A 25,935-nucleotide genomic window follows, 5' to 3' on the forward strand; every position below is an offset into this window, starting at 1 on the left:
GAAGTCAGGACGGGGTCATAAGAGGCTTCGGTGTCGGAATCCTGGGTCTGTCAGTTCTTAGCTGTGTGACCTCTGGCACGCTGCCGTAGCTCTCTGAGCCTGTTTTCTGTAAAAACACCCAGCCCGGTGCTTGGCAGTCGTATGCAATTAAGTGGAAGTTAATACAATTGTTAACATCAACAATAGCTAGCTAAGTTTAGTGTTCACGAGTGTTTAGTGGCAACGAGTGTTATTATTTTTGTATGTTTTTTTTTTTTTTTTTGAGAGAGTGAGAACGTGAGTGGGGGAGGGGCAGAATCAGAACCAGGCTCCAGGCTCCAGCCTGTCTCGGGGCTCAAACTTGTGAATCGTGAGATCATGACCTGAGCTGAAGTCAGATGCTTAACTGACTGAGCCTCCCAGACGCCCCCCAGCACCGGGTGTTATTCTAAACACCTCACTTGTGTTGGCTCATTTTTAGTTTTCCATAGTGCTGTGAGGTAGGAACCATGGTTCTCCCCATTTTACAGATGAGGAAACTGAAGACGCAGAGAGGCTTAATACTTTCCAAGTTCGCACAGCATATACCATAGCTGGGATTTGAACCTGGCAGTCTAGCCTCAGTTAATTATGGAGCTTCTGTGCCCCTCAGAAAGCAAGCAATTCATTTATTTCTAACGTTTGTTTATTTTGAAAGGTGGGGTGGGGGGAGAATCCTAAGCAGGCTCTACGCTGTCAGCACAGAACCCTGTGCGAGGCTCGATTTCAGGAACCGTGAGATCATGACCTGAGCCAAAATCAAGAGTCAGATATTCAACCGACTGAGCCACCCAGGTGCCCCAGAAAGCAGTTAATTTAATGCTAAGTCTAAATATGGACGATATCTAAGTCTAAGGATAAAAATGTATTGAAAGCTAAAAATTGATTCTAAAGTTCATTTGCCCCAAGGAATAAGAAAACTTTAATGGTTTCCTCTCCAGAGGACTTTTCTGTTTAGATCACAGCCATGAGCTAAGAGTTGAAGGCTCTGGATGGACAGCTGGTGGGTAGCAAAAGGACGTCCCCAGGCCTTGAAAGCAGGGAACTCAGGGCAGGCGAGCAATATAGTAGAAAGGACTGAGGATCTAAACTTTGAAGATCTGCTTTCAAGTCCTGGCGCTACCTCTCGCTTTCTGAGATGTTTACGTCACTGAATTTCACCAAACCTCAATGTACTTAACCTGTGAAATAGGGAGAATGTCCGCCAAAAAGCTGATGTGAAGAACGGAGAGAGTGTGCGTGCAAACCACCTCCAAGATGTGAAGACACAACACAAATTTGGGGTGACGGTGAGGTCAGTCATTGATCTAGCCTTGACCGTGCTTCACCTTCACCCCCTGCCTCTCCACAAAGGCCAGCCTGGAGGTCACTGGCTGGGGAGGCAGAGTCTGGGGCTCTGCTTCTAGTTTTCTATGAGATTGGGGGCAGTCTAGTAACCTTCATGGAACTTTGCTTTCCTCTTTATGAAATGGAGTTAAAATGAAATTTAGGCTGGGAATGCAGGATTGGCTCAACATATGAAAAACAAGACACCACGTTGTTGAAGAGGCAAAACATATGATCATCTCCATAGAGAAAAAGCGTTTGAGAAAATCCAACACCCTTTCTTGATGGAAAAAAAAAAAAAAACACACACACGTGACAAACTTGGGAATAGAAGAAAACTTAACCTGATAAAGGACGTCTACAAAAACCCCATGGCTAATATCGTGCTTAACGGTGAAAAGACTGAAAGCTTTCCCCTTCAGATCAGGAACCAAAACCAAAATGTCACTCTCACTACTTCTGTCCGACATTGTGCTGGAGCCTTTATTCAGGCAAACAGGCAAGAAAAAAATAAAAGACCTCCAGATGAGAAAGGAAATGTAAAACTATTCAGAGATAATATCTTGCATATGGAAAATCCTGAGGAATTTGCCAAAAAACTGTAAATTTGCAGGATGCAAGACCAATGTACAAATTTTAGTTGTATTTCTGCCCAGTAGCCGTTAACCTGAAAGTGAAATGAAAACAATTTCATTTATAATCGCATCAACCAGAATAAAATACTTAGGAATAACTTTAACAAAGGTAGCATAAGAAGTGCATACTAAAAACTACAAAATATCATTGAAAGACCTCAACGATCTAAATTCCATGTTCTGGATAGGAAGATTTAAAATCTTTTAAATGAGGGGCGCCTGGGTGGCTCAGTCGGTTGAGCATCTGACTTTGGCTCAGGTCATGATCTCATGGTTCATGGGGTCAAGCCCCACATTGGGCTCTGTGCTGACAGCTTGGAGCCTGGAGCCTGCTTCGGATTCTGTGTTTCCCTCTCTCTCTGTCCCTTCCCTGCTCTCTGTCTCTCTCTCAAAAATAAACATTTCATAATTAAAAAAATATTTTAAATGACGTAAGTCCCCAAATTGATCTTCAGATCCTGAACAATCAAAATCCCATCTCGCTTTTTTTTTTTTTTTTTGTAAGAAATTGGTGGGCTAATCCTAAAATTCATATGGGAATGCAGGAGACCCTGAGTAGCCAAAACAGTCTTGAAAAAGAACAAAGTTAAAGGACTCACACTTCCTGATTTTAAAATTTACCACAGGGGTGCTTAGGTACTTAGTCAGTTAAGTGTCCGACTCTTGGTTTCAGCTCAGGTCATGATCTTGCAGTTCATGGGTTTGAGCCCTGCATTGCCTGCTTGGGATTCTCTCTCTCTCCCTCTCTCTCTCTGCTTCTCTCCCATTTGTGCACTCTCACTGCCTCAAAATAAATAAACTTAAAAAAATTTACTACGAAGATGTAACCAAGACTAGTACTAAAATAAGGGCAGAAGTGTAGATCAATGGAATAGAATTGAGAGTCTTGAAATACACCCAATGCTTTTAAAGTCAAGTAATTTTTGATAAGAGTGCCAAGATCGATGGGGAAAGAAGAGTCTTCAAATGGTGCTAGGAAAATAACCACAATAAAAAAAAAAAAAGTGGAGTTGTATCCCAAACTCACGTCAAAATAATTCAATACGAAATAGAGACCTAAGTGTAATAGCAAAAGTCTTAGAAGAAAACACGTGTCCACATTCATGACTTTGGATTGGACCATGGATTCTTAAACCATAAGTAGCCAAAGAAAAGCATAAACTGCACTTCATCAAAATGTAAAACTTTTGTGATTTATAGGACACTGAATGTGAGAAGACAACTCATAAAATGGGATAAAACATTTGTAAATTGCATTTCTGATAAGTACCTAGTATCTTGAATATATACAGAACTCTTGGAACTCACCACCAAAAAGACAACCTAATTTTAAAAATGGGCAGAGGAGTTGAATAGACAGTTCTCCAAAGAAGATGTACAAATAGTCCACGAGAAGATGCTGAACATTATTAGTCATCGGGGAAATGCAGATCAAAACTGCAGTGAAATACCCCTTCGCTAGAATGGCAAGGTTCAAAAGAGAAAGGGTGTTGGCAAGGATGCGGACCTATTGGAACCCTCACACGCTGCTGTTAGAAATGCATAATGGTTCAGCCTCTTGGGAAGTACTCTGTCAGTTCCTCAAAGAGTTAAACACAAAGTTACTATATGATGCAGCAATTCCACCCCTAGCTGTATGCCCAAGAGAAATGAAAATCTGTGTCCACACAAAAACTTGTTCATGAATGTTCATAGCCTCAATCATGGTAGCCAAGAAGTAGAAACAATACAAATATCCCATCAAGTGATGACAGGTAAGCATATGGTGTATTCATACAATGAAATATTATTCGTCCATACAAAGAAAGGAAATACCGATACCTGCTACAACATGGATGAACTTTGGAAACACGTGTAAGTGAAAGGCAGACACAGGTAAATATTGTGATTCCATTTATATGGAATGTCCAAAATAGGCAAATCTGTAGAGGCAGGTCAGTGGTTGCCAGAGTTTGAAGAGAGGAGGGGGAATGGGGTATGATTGCTGATGGGTACAGGCTTTCTTTTGGGAGTGATGAAAAACATGTGGAATTATATAGTGGTGATGTGGCTACACAGCTTCGTAATATACAAATACCCACTAATTGTACATTTAAATGGGTGAATTTCTAGTTTGTTAATTACATACTGTTTTTCAATACGGAGTTCATCAGAAATGGTGGTTCCCAAAGTGTGGTCCCAGTACAAGCAAGGCACCTAGGATCTTGTTAGAAATGGAAATTCTTGGGTCCCCCATTCCAGACCTGCCAAGCCATTAGCTCTGGGGAGCATCTAAGGAGCTCTCCAGAGGATTCAGATTTAACCTCAAGTTTGAGGACCCCTGGTCTATGGCTACACTCCCTAGGTCGTGCAGACGCTCCCAGCCCCAGGGTTCGTGGACCTCTATCGTGCAGCGACACACAGCCCCACGTGCCACAAGTTAACCACTCCCTTAGTTGGCGTGTCTAGAGAACTGTCCAAATGAATGTGTTTGAAATTTTCATCAGCAATTGTATCCGTTCTCAATTTTTGCCTCCAGTGTGATTAGCCATCTGTTTTGTTACAGTTCATTTTAAGGATTTTTGCCACATAATTATATTGTAATTTTCTACTTCAGAAGAAAAACCTGAGAGTTTAGTGACACAAGCAGCTGCAGCCCTTCTTTCTCTTGTGTTTGCATGTCAGTTGGAGTCTGTGCAGAGCATCTCAGATGTCCCCGACATTGAACTTGAAGGAAAGGCAGTGGGAGCCAGCAGGGGCTGCTGCTGGTGGTGTTGGGGGAGATGTCCCGAGGCATAGACACTGCTGCATTACCCTTGCAGCTCCCCGCCCCCCAAAAACTGATTTCACCCATGAATCAGTCCAGACTCTTTTAATGTTAGAGAAACCCAGTTCAGGCTGGTTTGAGCCAAAAAGCCCATAGTGGCAAGTTCTCTGGGACAATCTACCTTCAGGCAAAGCTGAACGTTGGGCTCAGATGGTTACAAGACACCGTCCGTCTCCGGGAGGTGCTTTCCCTGGGGTGGCTTCATCCTTGGGCATCTTACAGAGATGGCTTCCAGCCGTCCAGGCTCCCATCCCATTGGGTTAATTCACTGCACAGGCTGTGCCCCTGTCTGAGTTCAACATTGCATTCAGCTGCATGTAACAGAAAATTCAAGTGACCGAACCTTCGCCTCAAGGGGTTCTTGTTACCTAACAAGAAAGAAGCCCTGAAGTTAGGGACTCGAAGTTAGTCTTGTAGCTCTAGCATATCATCAGTGTCCCCTTTCTGTTCCTCCATTCTTAGTGGGTGGCTTTTGTCTTCAGGGTTGCCAGTTGGCTCCTGCAACTCTGGTGTGCCCGTGTTTCAGCCAGGAACAAGGAGGAAGGACGAAGGGCAGAAGACACATGTCCCTAGTCTTGTCTCCTCAGGAAAATACTCACCTTTCTGGAAGCTCCACCTTGTGGACTTGCCCTTCCGTCTCGTTGCTAGCACCGTCTGCGACCCCTCCTACCCGCAGGAAAGCCTAGGAACTTAAGGTTTCTAGCTGGAAAATGTTGCACACATAATAGGATTCCTTTAATAAGAAGGAAGGGACGGTGGATATTAGAGGCGGCGATTCCCAGCAAAATCCCTGGGGTTGACACTCTAGTCGTGCGCCCAGCCCCAAACCTGTGTAAACCGCTCTGTGGAAAGGGTTGCTGTCTTGTTCACTGTTGGATTCCCACTACCGAGAATGGTGCCTAGCACAGAGAATGCACACACCAAGTATTTATGGGACACATGAGCAGCCAAACTTGAATCACACACCCACCCATAGAGGCAGGAGGTGGAGTCAGCCCTCCAAGCCACATGGGCTGATGTGGTAATGGGGGGTTGGCTCTCTAAAGGAACAGTAGCGTGCTGCTACCGGTAAAGGAATGGGTGCTGGCCAGACGAGACTAGTGTGTACCCAGTACAACCCAGAAGCACTCGAACTTGCTGATTTTTAGAGATTGCATACTACTAACTTATCCAGGAGCACACCTTTTGTACGCAAACTAACCAATCCAGATCCCAGTACTCTGAAGCGCCACCTCTGTCTGCCTCTCCCACCTCACGAGGCAGTTTTCCTCTGCCCTGACCACCCCAGGGTCAAATACCAGATAATTAGAGATGGCCTGGACACCCAGAGCCTGTGGACATTATTCAAACTAGCCAATCCTAAGCCTTCCCACTGTACCGGCTCTTTCCCATGGAAATCCCAATAAAGGCTCCTGCCCAATGCTTTCCACCTGTTCCTTCTGTCTGCTGACCAACCCTGGTCCTTCCCCAGCGTGGCATGCCTCGCCTCCTGTTGCTAGGGATCTGTGAATATAAAAACTTTTATATATAAAAAACCATCATTTTTGTGCATCTTACCATACCTGATTAAAACCAATGCTAGGTGCATTTTAAAACACACTAGATCTGGATTTGGCAAGATAACGTGTATTTGAGCACAGCCTTGAAGGCATTAAAGCAGAAAGAGTCAGTAGGACCTCAGTAGGGCTCGGGAAACTATGTTAAGCACACCCTCCACCCCAGGTGATATGGTTGTTCAGCAAGTCCTGAGAACGAATGATGTAGCCTCGTCCTCACTTTGCAGATAAGCGAGCTGGGGCCCAGCCTGGTGGACATGTCAGGAGACCACATCCTGGGGCAGGAGGCTGCGTGGTGAGCACAGAATTAAAACAAGGAGTGAGAAGCTTCCGGCCAGGGTAGCAGGATGAAAAACCCCTCCTACAGCAGGGCTGTTTCTGTCTTCACTGCTGCTTAGGACCCTTTGGCTACCAGAAACAAAAACCAGCTAGAGCCCCCCCAAACAGGAAAGGGAAACTTCTGAGAAAGGTACATATGTGTTTTCCGGGGCTGGTGCAGGGAGGTCTCGGGACCAAGCAGGGCCAGGAAACATGATCAGGCAGGCCCCTTTCTACCTATCCCCCTTTTCTGCCTCTGTTTCAGCCCTTGCCCCTGAAACTTGATCCTTCTGCCTCTCCTACCCTCACTTCACAGTTTTGCCCACACGCTGCCATTGGTCTCAAGTTCATCCTGGGAAGCAGACTCTGATTAACTCAGTCTGATAGAAACCACCCCTGGGCCAGTGGCAGGCAAGAGCACAAATGTGACTGGGAGAAAATGCCTCCCCCCATCAGGATTGCTGTCACAGTTGTCCTAGGAATCTCGGTGAATCCGAATTCCCATGCCCAGCCACCCAGCAAGGCCTGGGCATTTCCAGGACATTTGCACCTCCTTTCCCCAGAGGGTTCTCTGTCTCTATTCCGGTAATACATCCCCATGACATGTCCTGTTCTCTCAGAGAAGTTGAGGAAATCCCATTTCATCAGCGTGATCTATAGAAATCCCCTCCTGGGAATAGAGGATTCTTTCAAATGAGAATTCTTACATCTGCTCTGTGAGATTTTTTTTTTTAATTAGTTTTTATGTCAGATGGTCTTTTCCTCTTCTCGTCCCTGTATCCTGGCTGGACCTTGGTTTCCCAATCATTTCTCATGTTTTGGACTCTGCCAAGGACACAAGCATGTAAGAATCCAGCAAGTCTTTGCCTGTGAGCAGCTTGCGCTCTGGCTTCAGAACTCATACAAGTGACCGTGACATCTGAGCCGACACCGAGAGCCATGGTGATAGCTCCCTACAATGTCTGAAGCTGGGTCAGTATTCACAGCCCCAGGGCACTGACAAGTACTGTCTTGTTCCCAAGCCCCCAGTTCGCTGTCATCACCCCCATCTGAGGTCAGGAAAAGGGGTTTGGGGGGGACTGCTTGCCCTGTGACCCATAGCTGATGAGTTACCCAGCTGGATTTGAACCCGTGTCAGATGCCAGGCCTTTTGCCCACTGCCTGTCTTGGCCCTGGCCTTTAACTATTGCACTTCAGCATACACAGCAATCTGGGAACAAAACGGTACATAAAGTGCTGAATTATGCAGTGCCAGCTATTAGAAAGTAGGACAGTGCATCACCTCCTGCTAATCGTATGCTCCAGGCTACTGCAGAAGGCACCAGAAGCTGCTACCAGCCGTGTTTGCACCCTATCCTGGAAACGTATGGATGGTGGATTTGGGCAGTAAGGCCGCAGGTCAGCTTGGGTAGTTTCAGTAACTCACAAACATTTATGTGTTCTTAAACTTCAAAGCAGTTACTGAAGAAAGAGATCATGAGGGACTGAGTTAATGAGGAAAGGTTTTCCAGAAGAGTCCGAACAATGGGGAGTCTGCAGACAGGTGGAAGGTGTATGTAGGATAGTTGGGGGAGGGGGGCATAGCATGAGCACTCCACAGTTTTCCATATTTTGACCATGATCCACAGCAATAAGTATCTTACATACAGATATCTATAAAAAGGAAGCAAATCTCATGGGATAATAGTTCATTCTTACTATAGATCAGAACTCTTAATGTTTACTTCTTTTAAAGAAAATGCTAGTTGCCACCCGCTTAAGTTGATTTCACAGTCCACCAATGGGTCTCATCCAACAGTTGAAAAAGCACAGAGCAGGTCTGATGGAGCATTGTTTTATAGAAAACAATGGTGGGTCGTGAGCTTGCCAGCTGGGTGGGGCCAGCTCAGGGTAGATGTCCAAACCAGATGTGAAACCCATACCAGGCAGAAACACAACACAATGTTGTGTCTGTGAAAATAAGAAAACAATCTTTCTGCTGTGGCATTTGTATAGATCTCCAAAGATGCGCCCGAGAATTTAAGTGTTCCGAGTTAACAGTTCCCTGAAGTGAATTCTTCCCCTAGACACGGAGTTTTGGTTCAGTTCTGGAGATGCCCTAGGCGTTCCCCAGCAGCCTCCATGACTTGGGGCGGGGGCTGATGAGGGAAGAGCCAGGAATTGTGGACAAACCAATCAGGCAGGAAACCTTTCTGCCCTTTGCACAAAGACCGCAAGGCACAGAAAGGCGTATGTATGTATGTAGAGGAAGATCTGCGAAGACGAATGTTTCTCTGATGAAGTCTCTAGTATGAATACGTGAATGGATTTGTTGATTTTTGAGCTAACCATATTCTGTTCATTATTATGAGCAGGCTGGGGGGAGGGTTTCTTAGCAAATATGCTTTTAATGATTTAGGAAGATTCAAGCACAGACATGCAAAGCTAGTAGAGTTTCTGCCAGCCTACTTTGCAGTTTCTTTTCTTACTGAGACATAATTCGCGTATCACAAAATTCACCCTTACGAAGTGGACAGCTCAGTGGTTTTTAGTGTATTTGCAAAGTTGTTCGGCCATCATCACTATGGATTTCCAGAAAATTTTCTCCCCCCCCCCACCCCCGGAAAAACCCCACACCCTTGAACACTCTGGTTTCCCCCATCCCCTGACAACCATTAATCTTTCTGTCTCTGTTGGATTGGCCTGTTCTAGACATTTCATATCAATGGACTCACATGACATGTGGCCTTTTGTGTCCGCCTTCGTTCATTTTGCACAACGTTTTCTAGATTTATCTATGGCAGTGTGGGTCAGTACCTCATTCCTTTTTATGGATGAATAATATTCCATTGGGTTTTTATTCTTCATCTTGTTTGCTCACTGCTTAATGGATACTTGGGTCGTTCCTACCTTTTGGCAATTATGTGTGATGCTGCGATGAGCATTCGAATAGATGTTTTTTGTGTGCAGGCATAGTGAGGAACTACCAAACTATTTTCCAGGAGGCGGCTCCGTTTTACATTCCCTCCAGCAGCGTAGGAGGGTCCCCATTTTCCCACATCTTTGCCAATATTATTATCTGTCCTTTTTGGCATAGCCATACTTGTGGGCACAAAGCCATTTTATTTGCCATTTCCTAATGACAAAATATGTTCAGCATCTTTTCACATACTTCGTGACTATTTTTATTTTTTCTTTGGAGAACTGTCTATTCAAATCCTATGACTACTTTTCAAATTGAGATTTTTTTACTGTTAAGTGATGAATTCTTTGTACGTTCTGCCAACTAGAACTTTATATGATTTCCAAATCTTTTCTTCTATCTCGTAGATTGTCTTTCACTTCCTAGATAATATATTTTGAAGCCAGAATTTTTAAATTTTGGTAAAATCCAATTTATTTCTTCTTTGTGCGTGTGTGTGTGTGTGTGTGTGTCTTTTAAGAAACCATTGCCTAATCCAATGGCATGAGTTATGCCCTTGTTTTCATCTCAAAGTTTGATAGTTTCACCTCATATTTAGACCTTTGATCCATTTTGAGTTGATTTCTGTATGTGGTTTGAGAGAGGGATCTAATTTCATTCTTTTGCAGGTGGATATACTGGTGTCCCAGCACCATTTGTTTAAAAGACTGTCCTTTCCCTATTGAATAGCCTTAACACCCTTTTTAAATATGAATTCACCTTAAATAGATGAGTTAGTTTATTTCTGGACTCAAAATTCTATTCCTTTGATAGATAAATCCTTATGTCAGTAGCACATTTTGTTGAGTGCTTGTAGCTTTCCAGTAAATTATAAAATCAGGGCATGTAAGTCCTCCAACTTTGTTCTTCTTTCAAGATTGATTGGGCTGTTCTGAGTCCCTTGCATTTCTATATAAATATTAGCAACAGCTTGTCAATTTTTACAAAAAAAGGTCAGCTAGAATTTTAACAGGGATTGCACTGAACCTATAGATCAGTTTGTGGGGAACATTTCCATCTTTATATTAAATCTTCTGATTTAATGTACAATTGTCTTTGCATTTATTTAAAGCTTTTTAAATTTCCTTCAATGTTGTTTGGTAGTTTTCAGCATATAAATCTTGGATTTTTGTTACATGTATTCCTAAGTTTTTTGTTGTTGTTGTTTTATTTTTGGGGTTTTTTTGGCTGCTATCGTAAATGGAACTGGTTTTCTTAATTTCATTTTTGGATTGTTCATTGTCAGTGTGTAGAAATACAATTTAATTTTGTATATTGATCTTCTATCTTGCAACTTGGCTAAATTTGTTTATTGTAATTGTGTGTGTGTGTGTGTGTGTGTGTGTGTGTGTGTGTGTGTGTGTAGACTTCTTAGAGTGTTCTCTCTACAAGATCATGCTATGTACAAATAAGGATAGTTTTACTTTCTCTTTCCAAGCTGAATAACTGACTTCTTTTTCTTGCCTAGAGTTCCTGGCTAACACTTGCAGTACTGTGTTAAATCGAAATGATCAGAGCAGACATCCTCATGTTGTTGAAGGCTTTCAGTCTTCCACCATTAATTGTGTTAGCTATGGGGGTTTTTGTAGATGCCCTTTATCAGGATGAGGAAATTCTCATCTCTTCCTAGTTTGTTGAGTGTTTTATCATGAAAAGGTGTTGGATTTTGTCAAATACCTTTTTTTTTTCTTTGCCTCAGTGGACATGATTGTGCGGCTTTTTTTTTTTTTCCTTTATTCTATTAACATGGTATGCTGAATTGATTGAAGTTCATATTTGAACCAAGCCTGCATTCCTGGGATAAATCCCACTTCATCATGGGATTATGATCCTTTTTATATGTTTGCTTGATTCGGTTTGGCAGAATTTTGCTAAAGAGTTTTGCATCTGTGTTCATAAGGATATTGGTCTGCTTCTTTTCTCTTGATGTCTGGCTTTGTTACCAAGATAATACTGGCTTCATAGAGCAAATTGGAAACCGTTCCCTGCTCTCCTACCTTTTGGAAGAATTGTGAAGGATTCATGCTAATTCTTTTTAAACATTTGGTAGAAATCACCATGAAGTCATCTGGTCCTGGCTGTACTTTAAGGCCGTAAACTTATAAGGGTTGTTGTTGTTGTTGTTGTTGTTGTTGTTGTTGTTGTTGTTGTTGTTACTATGTCAGTTTCTTGTTAAATCTTCTTGGATTATTTTTTTCATTTTCAGCCAGCTTTGCTGTTTCTGTCTTGGTAGGATTTTATCTGTTTCACCTCAGCTATGTGAGTTGTTGCCACACTATTGTTCATAATATTTCTTTAATAATTCTTTTTATTTGCGTGAGGATCGTTAACAATCACTTTCTTTCATCCTTGATTTTAGTAACTTGAGTTTTCTCTCTTTTTTTCTTTCATGGTCAGCCTAGCTAACAGTTTGTCAGTTTCACTGATCTTTTTAAAGAACCAACTTTTAGTTTTATTCTCTTTCTTCATTTTTTTTTATTTCTACTGTAATCTCGATGATTTCCTTTCTTCTGCTTCCTTTAGACTTAATTTGCTCTTTTTTTCTTTTTTTTTTAATGTTTATTTATTTTGAGAGAGAGAGAAAACACGCGCAGGTAGGGGCAGAGAGAGAGAGAATCCCAAGAAGGCTCTACACTCTCAGTGCAGAGCCCAGCATGGGGCTCATACCCACGAATCACAAGATCATGACCTGAGCCAAAATCAAGAGCCAGATGCTTAACTGACTGGGCCATCCAGGTGCCCCTTTTTTTTTGTTTCTTAAGGAGAAATGTTAGGTCATTGATTTAAGATCTTTCCTCTTTTTTAATATAGTCCTTTATAGCTACCAGTTTCTAAGCACTGCCTTTCCTGTTATCCCATAAGTTTTGTTACGTTGTATTTTCATTTTCATTCATTTCAAAGAATTTTCTGATTTCCCTTTTGATTTATTTTTTGACCTATTGGTTATTTAAGAGCATGTTGTTTAATTTCCACGTATTTGTGAACTTCTCGTTTTCCTTCGGTTGTCGATTTCTAATTTCTTTCCGTTGTGGAGTGGTTATAGAGCCACCTAGCCTAGGGGTGCCTGGCAGGTTCAGTCAGTAGAGCATGCGACTCTTGGTCTCGGGGTGGTGAGTTCAAGCCCCACGTTGGCTGTAGAAATTACTAAAATGAATAAGTAAGTAAACTTTAAAATAATAATAAAAAAAAATAGAGGCACCTGGGTGGTTCAGTCGGTTGAGCTTCCAACTTTGGCTCAGGTCATGATCTCACAGTTCGTGAGTTCAAGCCCCACATCGGGCTCTGTGCTGACAGCTCAGAGCCTGGAGCCTGCTTTGGAGTCTGTGTCTCCCTCTCTCTCTCTCCCCTCCCGCACTCACACTGTCTCTTTCTGCCTCTCAAAAATACATAAACATTAAAAAAAATTAATAAAAAAATAAAGTCTTTGTCTAGTAAATCCAGTGTCTGGAATTCCTCAGAGATAGTTTCTATAGACTGATTTTTTTCCTATGTATGGACCATACTTTCTTGTTTCTTTGCATGTCTCATGATTTCTTCTTGTTGAAGACTGGGCATTTAAAATAATAATTTGATGATGCTAGACATCAGATTCTTCTCCCTTCCCAGGGCTGCTTGTTGCCACTGCTTATTGGTGATGTTTGTTTAGTGAACTTTCTCAGCTAATTCTGTAAAATCTGTATTCTTCTTCACCGCAGCCCCTGAGATAGCTTCTAGGTTCTTTGAGGGTCATCTAATGATTGCACAGAGATTTCTCTAGATGCCTGGATCAAAACAAATCTTCCAGGCTTTGCTGATGAGTTCTGTGTGTGTTTGGAGGCAGGAAGTTTACAAACGTACCTTAGTCTTTACTTCCTTGCTTGCTCAGAGGCTCACCCTGAGGCAGAAGTGACAGCTTAGGGCATTCTCAAATCTTCACCGAGCATGGGCATATGGTTTTGGTCTTTAGATACCAAGATGTGTAGGAGCTTTTCAAAGCCCTCGCTAGGCATCCCATTCCCCGGTTTGTTTTTTTAAGCTGTTTGGTCAGCTTATTGTCTGTCCCAACTGTTATCCGCCCCCGTGGGCACTGTGATGTTCAGCAGTTGCCTCTGATTCTTTTCAACAAATGCCTCCAAGGAAAAAGCTGTTCACGCTGGCTGAGCTCTGATGCAGGAAAATAAAGACAGCCTTGGAAGTGGGATCTCCCAGGAAACCACCAGACAGGTCAGAAGATGCCAGTTCTCCCAGAATGGACTTGAAGGGGCTCCAGCCTTGTCCCGCCCCCTGCGGCGGATGCGGGGGATGATGGTTTTCAAGGCTACTCCAGAGCTGGTGGGAAGGAATGGAAAAACAGCAAGTTAGCACTCCACAAAGCTCACTGTTCTCACTGATATGCAGCCAGTTTTCTTAAGTGAACTCTGCCTGGATTACTACAAGCCTTTGGTCCATTTCCAGAGTTCTGAAAAAGGCTGGATCTGACCATTTTTGCCAACGCTCTCATTGCTTTTATGGAGGAGGGACTCCTCAGAAGTCCGTCCTCCACTGTTTCATTGGCAACAAGCTGACTGTGAGTCTGCATGTGCACCCATACTCAGTGGCTAATTAAGGACACCAGGCTTGCACACAGGCTTATTGAAGCCACTTCTCCATGGATGAATCGTTTGTCGATTCTGTCGGTAGGGGCCAGTGAGGTCTTACCTGCCAGCCAGGACACCCACACTTTAGTCTCGCGTTTGCAACGAGCCGAGCATGTGATCTTGGAACAAAGGAGCTGAGGTTTCCAAGGTACCTACTGTATGCCGCAGCGTGTGTTTTGTGTACATCATGGCGTTCTTGGAACACCCAAGAAAGAGAAAACGTTCCCGCTCAACAGATGAAGAAAACACTAAAAGGCAAAGCGCTTAGTTAGCCCTATGCCTGCTCCACACAGCAAAGACTCCGTCTACTGATCATAGCACTGTTGTTACTACAACTCTTGCCGTCGGGGGGCGGGTGGGGGGGAGTTGATGGGATTGCTCAAGGTCGTCTGAACACCGACCCGGGTCTGTCTGATTGCTGAGCCCACCCTATCCCACAGCCCCCCCCTCCAGCTCTCCTGGGCAAATCCGTTCCGGCTCTGGGTCTCGCTTTCCTTTACTCTGACGAACAAAAGATCTGGACTGACGGAAGTTATTCGGTCAGCAAACACTTACCGGCTTGTCTTATTGAGATCGCCTCCAGGGTGCCATTATGGAGGCGTGTACTTCTGAGTTCAGGGGCTCACACTGGGGCATTGTCTTGTTCGGCTTGAGAAACGAAACAGACAGGTAGACTGGCAGGTGTATAACCCGGCATGTGTTTCTCTCCCCGCCCCGCCCCCCCCCCCCCCGCTCCGCCCCCCTGCAGAGACAAGAGGGGACAAAGCCAAGTGGGTGTTCACCTGGCCACTCATCTTCCTCCTGTGCGTGACCATCCCCAACTGCAGCAAGCCCCGCTGGGAGAAGTACTTCATGGTCACCTTCATCACCGCCACGCTGTGGATTGCTGTCTTCTCCTACCTGATGGTGTGGCTGGTGAGTGGTGGAAGCGAGGGCGGACTGTAGGCACAGCCCCTGCCCGGCACCTGCTGGGGGCTGGGAGAGCTGGGTTCAAAGAGCGGCCTCAGGCACTGCTGTGCAAGTCCCTCCCTTCGCAGCCGTTGGCATGTCGCTGGGTAGAAAGGTTCAGCAGAGGAGCGCAGGGCAGTGCCGCGCACCGGGGGCGCCCAGATAGACACCGCGTGGCGCTTGCCTTCCAGGCAGGAGTTGGGGCGCGTTGAGGGAGACAGACCTTCACACGGAGATTGTGAGACATGCTGCCCGGGTGCCGTGCAAAGAGGAATACGGCGGGGCTGGTGTGGCTGCTGTATAAGGATCTCTGGGGGGCTAGTCACTAGGCCCCCTTCCTCTCCAGGGTCCCTGGGGGGAACGTGAAGGAGACAACACAAGGCAGCCCTTTCCGGAACCCCTGCCCTCATGACAACCCGATGGGGTAGGTGTTTTTTATTTTGCCCATTTTACAGAGGAGGAAACTGAGGCATCCAGATGGAGTCATCGGCCCCCTTGCACGACTAGGGGCCAACTAGGGCACAATTAGTTACATAATCAGTAAGGTCTAGAGTTGGGGTTAGTCCCCAGCGTTGGGTCCTGAGTCCATGATCTCAGCTGTGACCCCGAGCTGCCTATCAGTCTCCTACTGGAGCTTTCTGATGCCATGGGGACAGACGTTTTGCAGGCAGAGAGGCATTGGCACAGTTCCCTGTAAGCTCCTCTGGGCCACGTGGGACAGCCCCCTGGGGTGGGCCAAGCAGGAGCGCCTTCCCCCTTGCTCCGTGTGCCACCCCATGGGGTCCCCCCCTTCCGCTCCATGTAGGGAGCCCAGGAGCAGGAGAGCAGTGACAGACAGCTGTTTCTGTTGCTGTGAAAGCTCACCTGTCAGCAGCTCACACCGCAGTGGTACACGCGTGGACATTTCACTCTCCGCCTGATGCCTGACGCCAGCTGCAGAGGGCAGCGAGTCTTGGTTTGAGAGGCACAGGGGCCGCCTTTCCCTTAACCCCAGAGGAGCAGTGTGGCGGGGAGAAAAGGGCTGTGGGATCACATGGAAATGAATTTGAATCGTAGATCTCCCACTCACAAGCCACGAACTCAGGTGACTCAGCTTCCAGAGCCACAAGTCACCTCCTCCACGAAAGGGGGACGATCATCCCTGCCTCACAGGGTCATTGGGAGAGTGGAAGTGTCTGTTCGGGCATCGTGGTCTGAGCATGACAGATCGATCACGGCCGAAGCTAACAGCTGTTCGCACCACAAAGTGCGGCCAATGCTGCTTCCATGCTTTGTTCAGATAAAGGCTAAAGTCCTTATAGATGCTGGGTGTGTGTGTGTGTGTGTGCGTGTGTGTTGGGGTGGGAGGAGTTGAAAATAGCTACTCTCCAACCCTCCCCACCCCCAGAAAAGGACGACAAAGATCATGAAAACGATTCCTTAAATGAATTGCACTTGTAAATTGACATTTTTCTGAATAGGTTAACGCCAGCCTATCTTTATATTCGATAAAAAGGATCCAGTGGTTTCTCTTATTAAAGTGCGTTCCCAAACTAACAACTGCAAGTAAAAAAAAAAAAAAAAAAGTATTCCATGACGTTCGTGTGGGTTATGAGAATTACATAAGATCAAATTCATGAATGAGTGAGACTTTTTCTTCTCTACTGAAAACAGTAGTATTCTGAAATCTGCTCTATTAGTTGGCAGTGAGGCAGGACATTTAACAGCACCCTCATCCACACCACCTGGACTTACCCCACCCACACTTCTTAAAGCAGAGTCATGGCAGCGGCTTGGCCGGGGTCACAGGAACCGCTTTGCTGGGGCCCCCTTACCTACAGTTTTGAACGTCAACCCACCTTAGTTTGGAGGGAATGGAATGACCCTGATAGTAGAAATTGGTATAGCTCACAGCACCCCACGTTAGCCTTCATTTCTACGGAAGCAAGAAGTGCTGGCCAGAGGGACACGAGCTTACTTTCCTTATGCCCTGACCGGTGTGCCAGGGAGCAGTGAAGGGTCACCTGCCCACCCCTTACTCCCACCAGCTTTTACATGCCTCACCCCTAAGCCTTCAGGGGAAATGATTCTTGAATGCCAGTGTCAAAACGGAGGGTCCTTCGACCCTGTGCTCCCTTGCACAGTTGGGGAGACTGAGGACCGGAGGGGAGCCGTGACTTCCACTAGGTCACAACAGATAGCCCCAGAGTCTGGACTCAGCTCTGCTTCCCTTTCTGAAGCCTGAGTATCAGGTGGGCTCCGAGAGCCCAGGGCCGGAGTCCAGGGCAAAGCAACACTCAGGTGGCCTCTCCGGTCCTAAGCACCCTGGATGGCACACGCACACACGAAGCCTTCCTTCTGTTCTTCCATCCTTTGGCTTCTTAGCCACACAGTTCAGTGATTTAAGAAAAGAAAAATGGAGGCATCCAATAACATCAGAATAACCCAGGCTCCTGTGTTTATGATGTCTGGCATCCCTCACTGAAAGCAAGTCGGCCATGGCCTGGTTGTACTTAGGGAGATCTCCATCATGGCCAAGGTAGACTGAACATTGATTGATGGATCAGCAGTCCATGTTGGCCTCCTCGGTGTCTCTTCCTGCAGAGACCAGGGCAGGCCTGTCAGTGTGCGCTCTGCCCTGTACCTGGTGATGCTGAGCTGGGTACCGTCTTTCAGCAGGTGGGGCATCTTCAAACCCCCCTGCGAAGCTTTGTCCCGGGAGGGATGTTGTTGCAGTCCACATGCTCTGACTACATTCCAGGGCTGAGCTTTGTACTTAGCCTACTTCATCTGGCGCTCTCTGAGCTCTGTGAATCTGATCACCCTCATTTTCTCTGACCCTATGGATTGTAAGGTGAATGACTGAAAGAGAAGGGAAACATACACCTACGGACATCTTGCACGGGCCAGGCATGGTCACTTCACACTTTCTCATTTAATCTTTATCAACAAGCTCGTTTTACAGATGAGGGGACTGAGGCTCAGAGAAGCAAACCAGCTTGTCTAAATCAAACAACCGTTCACTGGGATTGGAGCCATCCATCAAGATGTGAACTACCCTAAGAGATGCCAGTGTTCCCAGTTTTTAGATGGGGAAGCAAGCCAGAGCTAATGAGTATTTTGAATGGGGTTATCCAGATGCTTCTAGGGCTTTCCATCTGGCTGCTACTCAGGGCCCCAGCCATCTCTCAAGCGTCAGGCGTTTATCAGGGGAGTTGTGTGACCGAGCGTCAAGATCCTTCAAAGCTCACATGTCCTTCCCTCCGGCGGTTCTGTTTCTTGGAGCTTATCCTTAGGAGGCAGTAAGAACTCAAAGCTGTACGCACAAGGTGCGCGGTGTTGAGGTTGGCGCATGGCCTTTAGAGTCGGAAAGACCTGGCCCAGAATCCCTGCTCCACGGCTGACCAGCCTCGTGCCCACAGGCAATGCCGCTTAACCTCTCTGAGCCTCTGTTTCCCGGGGCGTAAAATGAGCACACCAAGAGTGGCCCCTCCCCAGTGGGTGGGGATAATAGAGAGCCTGAGATTGTGCATGTAACACACCTGGTACACAGCCAGTGCTCAATAAATGTCACTTATACGCAGTGGGAAAGAGACCACCTCGATATCCACCAGTGAGGGATGCGCTGAAACTCCAGAGCCGTGCAATGAAATCTGTGTATCAGTTTAAGACAGTGTCAAGGTTGAGAACGTGCGGTGGACAGGTGTTCACAGTCAATTGTTACATGAAACAGGTAGCTGCAAAATCTGTGTCGATAGTGTCATCTGATTCTGTTTTTTTTCTCACACACACCCCGAAGAGAAAGTCAAGGATGTTTTGTAAAGCAGTGGTTTTCAAGCAGGTTCCCAGACGAGTAGCCTGAGGGTCCCGGCCACCTGGGAACTTGTGAGGAATATAAACTCTGGGCTTCACCACAAACCTCCTGAATCAGAAACTTGGGGTGGGGCCCGGAAGTCTGCACTGTAACCAGCCTCCCCCTCCCCAGAAGATTTTCCATATGCTGGAGTTTGAGAGCCGCGGGCTCATGAAAACTGTTAATAATGGTTGTCTGTGGGTCTTGAGAAACGGTAGGTGACTTTTGTTTTCATCTTACTGCGTTTGCTAGACTTTTGAAAACAGTAAATAAAATAGCAGTGCTGTGGTTCAAGTGGAAAACATTCAGAGTAAGCAAAGGTCTGGGTGTTCCTCCGTGAGTTCCCGTCCCCCGTCTTCTGCAGGTGACCATTATTGGATACACGCTTGGGATCCCGGATGTCATCATGGGTATCACTTTCCTGGCGGCAGGCACGAGTGTTCCGGACTGCATGGCCAGCTTAATCGTGGCGAGACAAGGTAAGGACGGTGCCTCGGCCCCCACAGCTGTGAGCATCGCCATGCAGGCTCCCGGCCCCCACCGGAGTTCTAGTTCATGGCTCTTCTGCCTGGTAGTTGAGAAGTCCTGCTACGGAGCCAGCTGATGGTGGGAAAGCATCATGCAGTAGATTCCATCCGTGGAGAGAATACTACCAAGATATAACGCCTCCAGCCCTTTGGAAGCATTTGCTTGTGCAAACTTGGATAAAAATGAACTTGCTCTAAAGTCACCAGTGCGACATTGAACAGAGCTGAAGCTCCAACTTCTTATACCAAATACAACAGTAACAAGCAATGTTCAGGTCCCAGGACGGCAAAGCAGGGATATCCTATATCTGGTTCCTATTTTTTTTTTTTTTTTAGTTTATTTAAAGAATTATTTAATGTTTATTTTTGAGAGAGAGAGACAGAGTGCGAGTGGGGAGGGGCAGAGAGAGAGGAAGACAGAATCTGAAGCAGGCTCCAGGCTCTGAGCTGCCCGCATAGAACCTGACTCGGGGCTCAAACCCATGAGCCGTGAGATCATGACCTGAGCCGAAGTTGGACGCGTAACCTGCTGAGCCACCCAGGCATCCCTAAGGTTATATGCAGCACTTGTGTGGGGCAGGAAGGCCACTGCATAGAGAGACCCTCGTCCTCTCAAACTCGGGCATCTTTTTTTTTTTATTTTCTAATGTTTATTTTTGAGAGAGAGCACGAGTGGGGGAGGGGCAGAGAGAGGGGGGAAGACATAGAATCCGAAGCAGGCTCCAGGCTCCGAGCCGTCAGCACAGAGCCCGACGCGGGGCTTGAACTCACAGATGGTGAGATCGTGACCTGAATCGAAGTCGGACGCTCACCAGACTGAGCCACCCAGGTGCCCCTCAAACTCAGGCATCGACCCATCGAGCGATGGGGGCGAGTAGCTGGCTCAAAACAGCAGCTGCATTCGTGGGAAGGCTGATTTCCCAGAGCTTCCGCCCCCAGCGGCACCAAGCTGCCACGATTTTCAAGTCACTTAAGACAGCGTCAGTGTCGAGGGAGGCCTTGTATCCCGGAGGTCTGCAAAGGACAGCGACAGGGCAGGAGGCGGGGCAGGACCTGGCTTCCAGCAGCGGCACCGGTGATCAAACGGGTGAGCCGACCGTCCAGGTGCCGGCCTGGGTGGCTGCAGGCTTCTCGGTGACAAGAGCGGTTGTGTGCTTGTGGCCGTTTGTGTTTCGGGCGTGTTCATTGCACACACATTTGTACGTATGCCAGGTTCTGATGCTCACGTTGAATGAGAGCTCAGAGGCCGGGCTAGAACAGGTGTGAGCCAGCATGAGTGTTAGTTGTGAACGTTTGTTTTCTCACTGTTCATACCCCTCACGATCATTAAGTCCTTAGGTTGTGTGGCCAGCATGACACTGGCCGGTTGGGCAGGAAGCAGGGGATGATGGCATGGCCCCCTAGCCTCGAAGATGCTTCTAGTCTAGTGGGGAGAAAAGAATTCACTCTGCGGAAGCCATGAGGGCAGAGGACCCGACAGCTTATCCTCTGAGCCCAGGTCATGGCACCATCACCTGGGCCACAAGTACACATCATGGCTCGGAGTGAAGGATGCTGGACCGCCCACAAACTGTGATCTTGGGCATGTCCCAAGCCTCGGTTCCATCATCTGCCACGTGAGACAGCGGACAGTGCCCTCTCCCTCCCAGGGTAACTGGGAGGATTCAGTGAGGGTGAAGCATGCAGTGAGCCCCCTGGAGAACACCAGCAAACACCGGTCGTCTTAGGGGGCGTGTGGGTGGCTCGGTTAAGCATCCGACTCTCCATCTCCGCTCAGGTCTTGATCTCAAGGTTGTGAGTTCAAGCCCGGCTTAGGCTCCATGCCCTGCATGGAGCCTACTTAAAAAAAAAAAAAAAAAAAAAAAAAAAAAAGACCACCAATCATATTGGATTAGGGTTGACCCTAATGACTTACTTTAACTGGTTTATCCCTGTAAGATCCTATCTCTAAATAATGCCACATTCCCAGGAATTAGGGGTCAGGACTCCAACATATGAATCTTAAGGGTCGCAATTCAGTCCCTAAGAGACCCCTTAGACTTCATAGAGTGGATTTAGACTTCATAAAAAGTTTCTGAAATTCGGAGTCCGTGAAGAAGGGACTCCTAGGACGCTAATAGGGGTTTCCGGCCACCTCAGTGAATGACTCATGTCCCTTGTCCTCTAGGCCTTGGTGACATGGCGGTCTCAAATACCATAGGAAGCAATGTGTTTGACATCCTAGTGGGACTCGGCATACCCTGGGGCCTGCAGACCATGGTTATTAACTATGGGTCCACGGTAAGTTCCTCTCACTGCCCCATAAGCCAGATAGACGCCAGACACGAGCACTTTATGGGGAATGACAGTGGCCTTGGCCCTGTTCCAGCCGAGAGCTCCAGGGGATGCGCTGCCCCCTTCCCCTTGGCACCCTGGCACCCCCTTTCCTTGAAGCCCTCCGGGACAGCCGGAGGAGCAGCTGCTGGGGAGAAGCCCATGTGTAGCCCCCGTGTGCTGAGCACACATCGGGACGGCCACCCCACACTGCAGCCTGCGGGCGTGCACGTCCCCTCCGAGTCCTTTCCCTCACAGGCAGGGCCGAGGCCTAAACCCACGTTTGGCTGACCCTCCACCGCCATGTGCTTGCCGCGAACACCCGCCTGTGCTTTCCGGAAGGGGAAGGAATACACCGGGGTATGCCAGGCTCTCAGAATGGGGGCCCCGGCAGCCCAGAGATTCAGGGCACCCGTATTTGTTTTTCCAGGTGAAGATCAACAGCCGGGGTCTGGTCTATTCCGTGGTGTTGTTGCTGGGCTCCGTCGCTCTCACCGTGAGTCTTTCCGGTTCCAGAATTACGTGTCGTTCCATGGGATCCACAGTCACTTGCAGAGTCTCTGAAAGCCCTCCCTCCTCCCCTTGGCAGTGAGGCATAAAAATGAGCAGACACAAATTCACAGGTCCCTCCAGACACAGTTGGTGCCAAGAATGTTGGCCCCCACCACCACATTTTTGCCTGAGTGACCCAGAAGTCACCAGAGCAAGTGACCCACCTCCCTGTATCCCCACGGCCCAGTCTGTCTCCCCTGACTAGTGCCAGTAAGAGAGAAATTCACCCCCGTCCATTCAAGCTGACAGGTGGGGAGCATGGCTGTCAGGCCTCGGGACCAGGACACCCTCATACTGAGGCCTCCTCACCCCACGTGCCCACACGTCTGTCCCACACACTTTACCTCTGCTTATGCGAGTCAGTCCTTACAGCCACCTGATGATACCATTCCCGTTGTGCGGAAGAAATCGAGGCTCGGGTTCGAGAAAGCATGCCCAGAGTCCCAGGGACAGGAAGTGGCAAAGCCTGGATTTGAACCCAGATCAGTCTGTCTCTGTAGAACACATCGTGTTGCTCTGATGGGGTAACTGTGATCCAGTCCTTAGGAAGTCTCAATTCAGAGATGAGAAGGAAAGGCAGTGAAGTGTGGGAGAGTCTAGAAAGAATGTAGAATGAGGATGTGCTCCAAGCCCGTCTACACACACACACACACACACACACACACACACACACACACCAAAAGGTGGTCCAAGCTGAAGTTTGCCAAGCCGTGAGCCAGTAGATGCATCGGAAGTTTTCCCAGAGAGGGGCTGAGGATGCCAAGTTCTGCAGCAAAGGGAAGACCCAGAGAAAGTCCCTGGTTGTCGCTAGAGGAAGTCCGGGCAGGGAGGCCCTCGGTGCCGAACATGGGTCCTGAGCAAAGTGATGTGTCTGCTCAGGGAGGGCCAGCCCAGAGGGGGCGGCTGCTTGTGTCCCTGGAGCCAGCAGGCCTGGGTCAAGGGCAAGACTCGCCCTTCCATCAGACGGGTCTCAAAGCCCTCAGGGACTCAGTCTGACCAGACCCAGGATGTGCTTTGTGGTACCGCTCTGCCCTTGTCCACGTTTTGGAGAAAGTTCTGCGGTTCCTAGTTTGTGTATAGTGGCCCTGGTAAAATGCCTCCCTGTATTCCTCTGTCCCCAAGGCCACTGCTTGTCCTCTGTCCCTCCAGGTCCTCGGCATCCATCTAAACAAATGGAGACTTGACCGGAAGCTGGGGGTCTGTGTGCTGGCCCTCTATGCCGTCTTCTTGTGCTTCTCGATAATGATAGAGTTTAACGTCTTCACCTTCGTCAACCTGCCGATGTGCCGAGAAGACGATTAAAGCCGAGCTGCTGCCCACCCCCCACGGGGGGCTCTTCTGGACTCTGATGCCAGCCTCCTCTCTCCCTCCCTCCCCCACCACGAGTCTCTCCTGCCTCGGTGGCCACCGTCTGTTCCTTCACACACTGGAAGGAAGAGCCATCGTGGTCTTTGTCTGGTCACGGGCCAGGCTGCTGGGCATCCTCCTCCTCCTCGGAGTGCTGCCCTCCCCACACAAGGCAAGGTTCGGGGGCCGCCATGGGAGTGGCTTCGCAGACCCCCGAGCTGGCAGCCACAGGGATGTACTTGTGTCTCATCTCTCTCGGACACTTTAGTGAGGACATCTGTGTGCAGTTTGTCTTTCTGTCGTAGGGCAGCCTCAGAAGTGAGGTGGCCGGCGAATGTGAGGTCCCCTGGGGCAAGTGCAAAATAGGAATGTCTTCTCTGGTGTCCCCTCTGGGCCAGAGGGTGTGAGTCCCTGAGGCGGCCTGTGCTACGCTCAGTCCCTCCCATTTCTGCTGGAAACACTCACACCTTGGAGGGGGCAAGGCCTCCATCTGCTGAGGGTTTGGGGCCACGAGGGCAAACATTCTGCCCCTTTCTCTGGAAAAGCTGGAAGAACAGAAACTGCTTCTCGCCGCAGAAAAGAGAATTTCCTTACCACTTTCATCGACGCGTTCGGAGAATGAGCAGTGAAATATCAAAAATAAAATGTCATGTCGATCATCATACTTGAAAAATCTCATTCCGTACAAAAAGGCCATGCTGGGGACCAAGAACAGGTAACACCCCGTGGAAAATGAATCCTATGTGTATCAATCATGTCGCACTGACACTAAGACTTTTGGTTTGGGACACAGAAGAGAGTGAAGGACTAACATCTACCTAGGTGCTAATTCAGAGACACAGTGGAGATGGTTAGCTCACAGCCATACATTCCAGACCTTCCGTGTGATGCGGACCCCTGTCGGTTTGGGTTTGTCATTTCTTCGTTAATGCGCTGCTCTCAAAACCACCCTGGTGAAAGACCCAATCGTCTGTATGCCCAGCAAATTCCATAGCCTGCTGGAACGAGTGTATCACAAGTAACAGTTAATGACAAGATGGGAGATTTCCTGAAAATTGCTGTCTGGTTACCTGGAGGCGAGTATGAAAAACGTAACTTGGAATTCTTAGAGCCTTACAGTGGGCTCCACGTGAAGGGCCAAGGACGGGAGGCTGAGTCAAAAATAGAAAAATAGGAAATAATTTTCACCTGCTTCGTAGCTCTCAAATATATATTAAAAAAGATTTATGAACACAAACCATCCGTGGTTTCTAAAAAGAAAGCACAATTAATTTTATATAGAGGTGTGTTTTTTTTTTTTTTTTATTTTTGTAACGTTTCTATTGCAAAAGTCTACTGGATTTGATGCACTTTTAATATTGGGATATTTTGCACGGAAGACTGTATGGCAACTGCCCGTGATAGTGTGAGGACAGGTTTTTAGCCATTCACCTGTAATCAGTCGTCGGCGATGAGCCTAAACCAATAGCTCATTCCTTCCTGAAACACAAAGGTTGTGACTCGAGGTTGAATGTGTGGCTGTGTTTGTTAGGGCCCTCCTGATTTTCAGAAGGAGGGAGCGTTCGAGTTGGTGTCCTTTAAGTGAGCCTAAGCCTAAGGTGGGAGGGAACACCGTCGTCGCCGGGCTTCTGTTCTGGATCCGCATCAGTGTTAGTAACTACACCACATTAAGGTTCCTCTTTAGTTTCTTTACCTGCATTGGGCTCAGTGGTATTTCCATGGAGGGCAAAGGTGATTTTCCTAAGAAATTAGCTAGGTGAGAGCCAGGAGGATCATTCGTATCAACTTCAGATGCGCAGGGTTTCCAAGCCCTCCGTGACCTCTTAGGGAAGCCTAACTGGTCCCTTTGGTCTTACAGACTCCTCTGGGTTTCAGAGTGGGTCTGTCTCCATCTTGACTCTCAAAATTGCCCTGTTGATGTAAGTAGGATTTGGTCTCTCCATTTAACAGAAAATCTAGTCTCGGAGAGATCAGGTGACTCGAGGTCTGTTGTCAGTAAGTAGAGCAGAGCCAGGCTCCCGGTCATTACCCTTCCCTGGTCAGCCAGTGGGTCAGCCATCCTCGGTTGGGGGTGGTGGGAGGGGGTGGGCGGAGGCATGTCTTTGCCCTTGTGGTTGGTTCTTATTGTTGAAGTTAAGACTTCAGCAAATATTTAATTGACTCCTGGTGCCCCAGCTCGTATCCTAATATCTATCTTTAT

General features: G+C 47.4%; 1 protein-coding gene across 3 annotated transcripts in view; it reads left to right on the forward strand.

The window, feature by feature from the left end:
* SLC24A4 (solute carrier family 24 member 4) overlaps positions 1 to 25,011 on the forward strand; it is a 171,633-nt gene extending 146,622 nt beyond the window's left edge. For all 3 annotated transcript variants that reach the window (XM_045448281.1, XM_045448279.1, XM_045448280.1), the window contains exons 13-17: positions 14,965 to 15,131; positions 19,361 to 19,475; positions 21,691 to 21,803; positions 22,267 to 22,332; positions 23,538 to 25,011. In XM_045448281.1, coding sequence (XP_045304237.1) covers positions 14,965 to 15,131; positions 19,361 to 19,475; positions 21,691 to 21,803; positions 22,267 to 22,332; positions 23,538 to 23,690 — 614 coding nt within the window. In that variant the 3' untranslated portion in view covers positions 23,691 to 25,011. The remainder of the gene's footprint in view (positions 1 to 14,964; positions 15,132 to 19,360; positions 19,476 to 21,690; positions 21,804 to 22,266; positions 22,333 to 23,537) is intronic.
* Positions 25,012 to 25,935: the final 924 nt, after the last annotated feature.

Source organism: Leopardus geoffroyi, chromosome B3 (assembly GCF_018350155.1).
Source record: "Leopardus geoffroyi isolate Oge1 chromosome B3, O.geoffroyi_Oge1_pat1.0, whole genome shotgun sequence".
Classification (NCBI taxonomy): Eukaryota; Metazoa; Chordata; class Mammalia; order Carnivora; family Felidae; genus Leopardus; species Leopardus geoffroyi.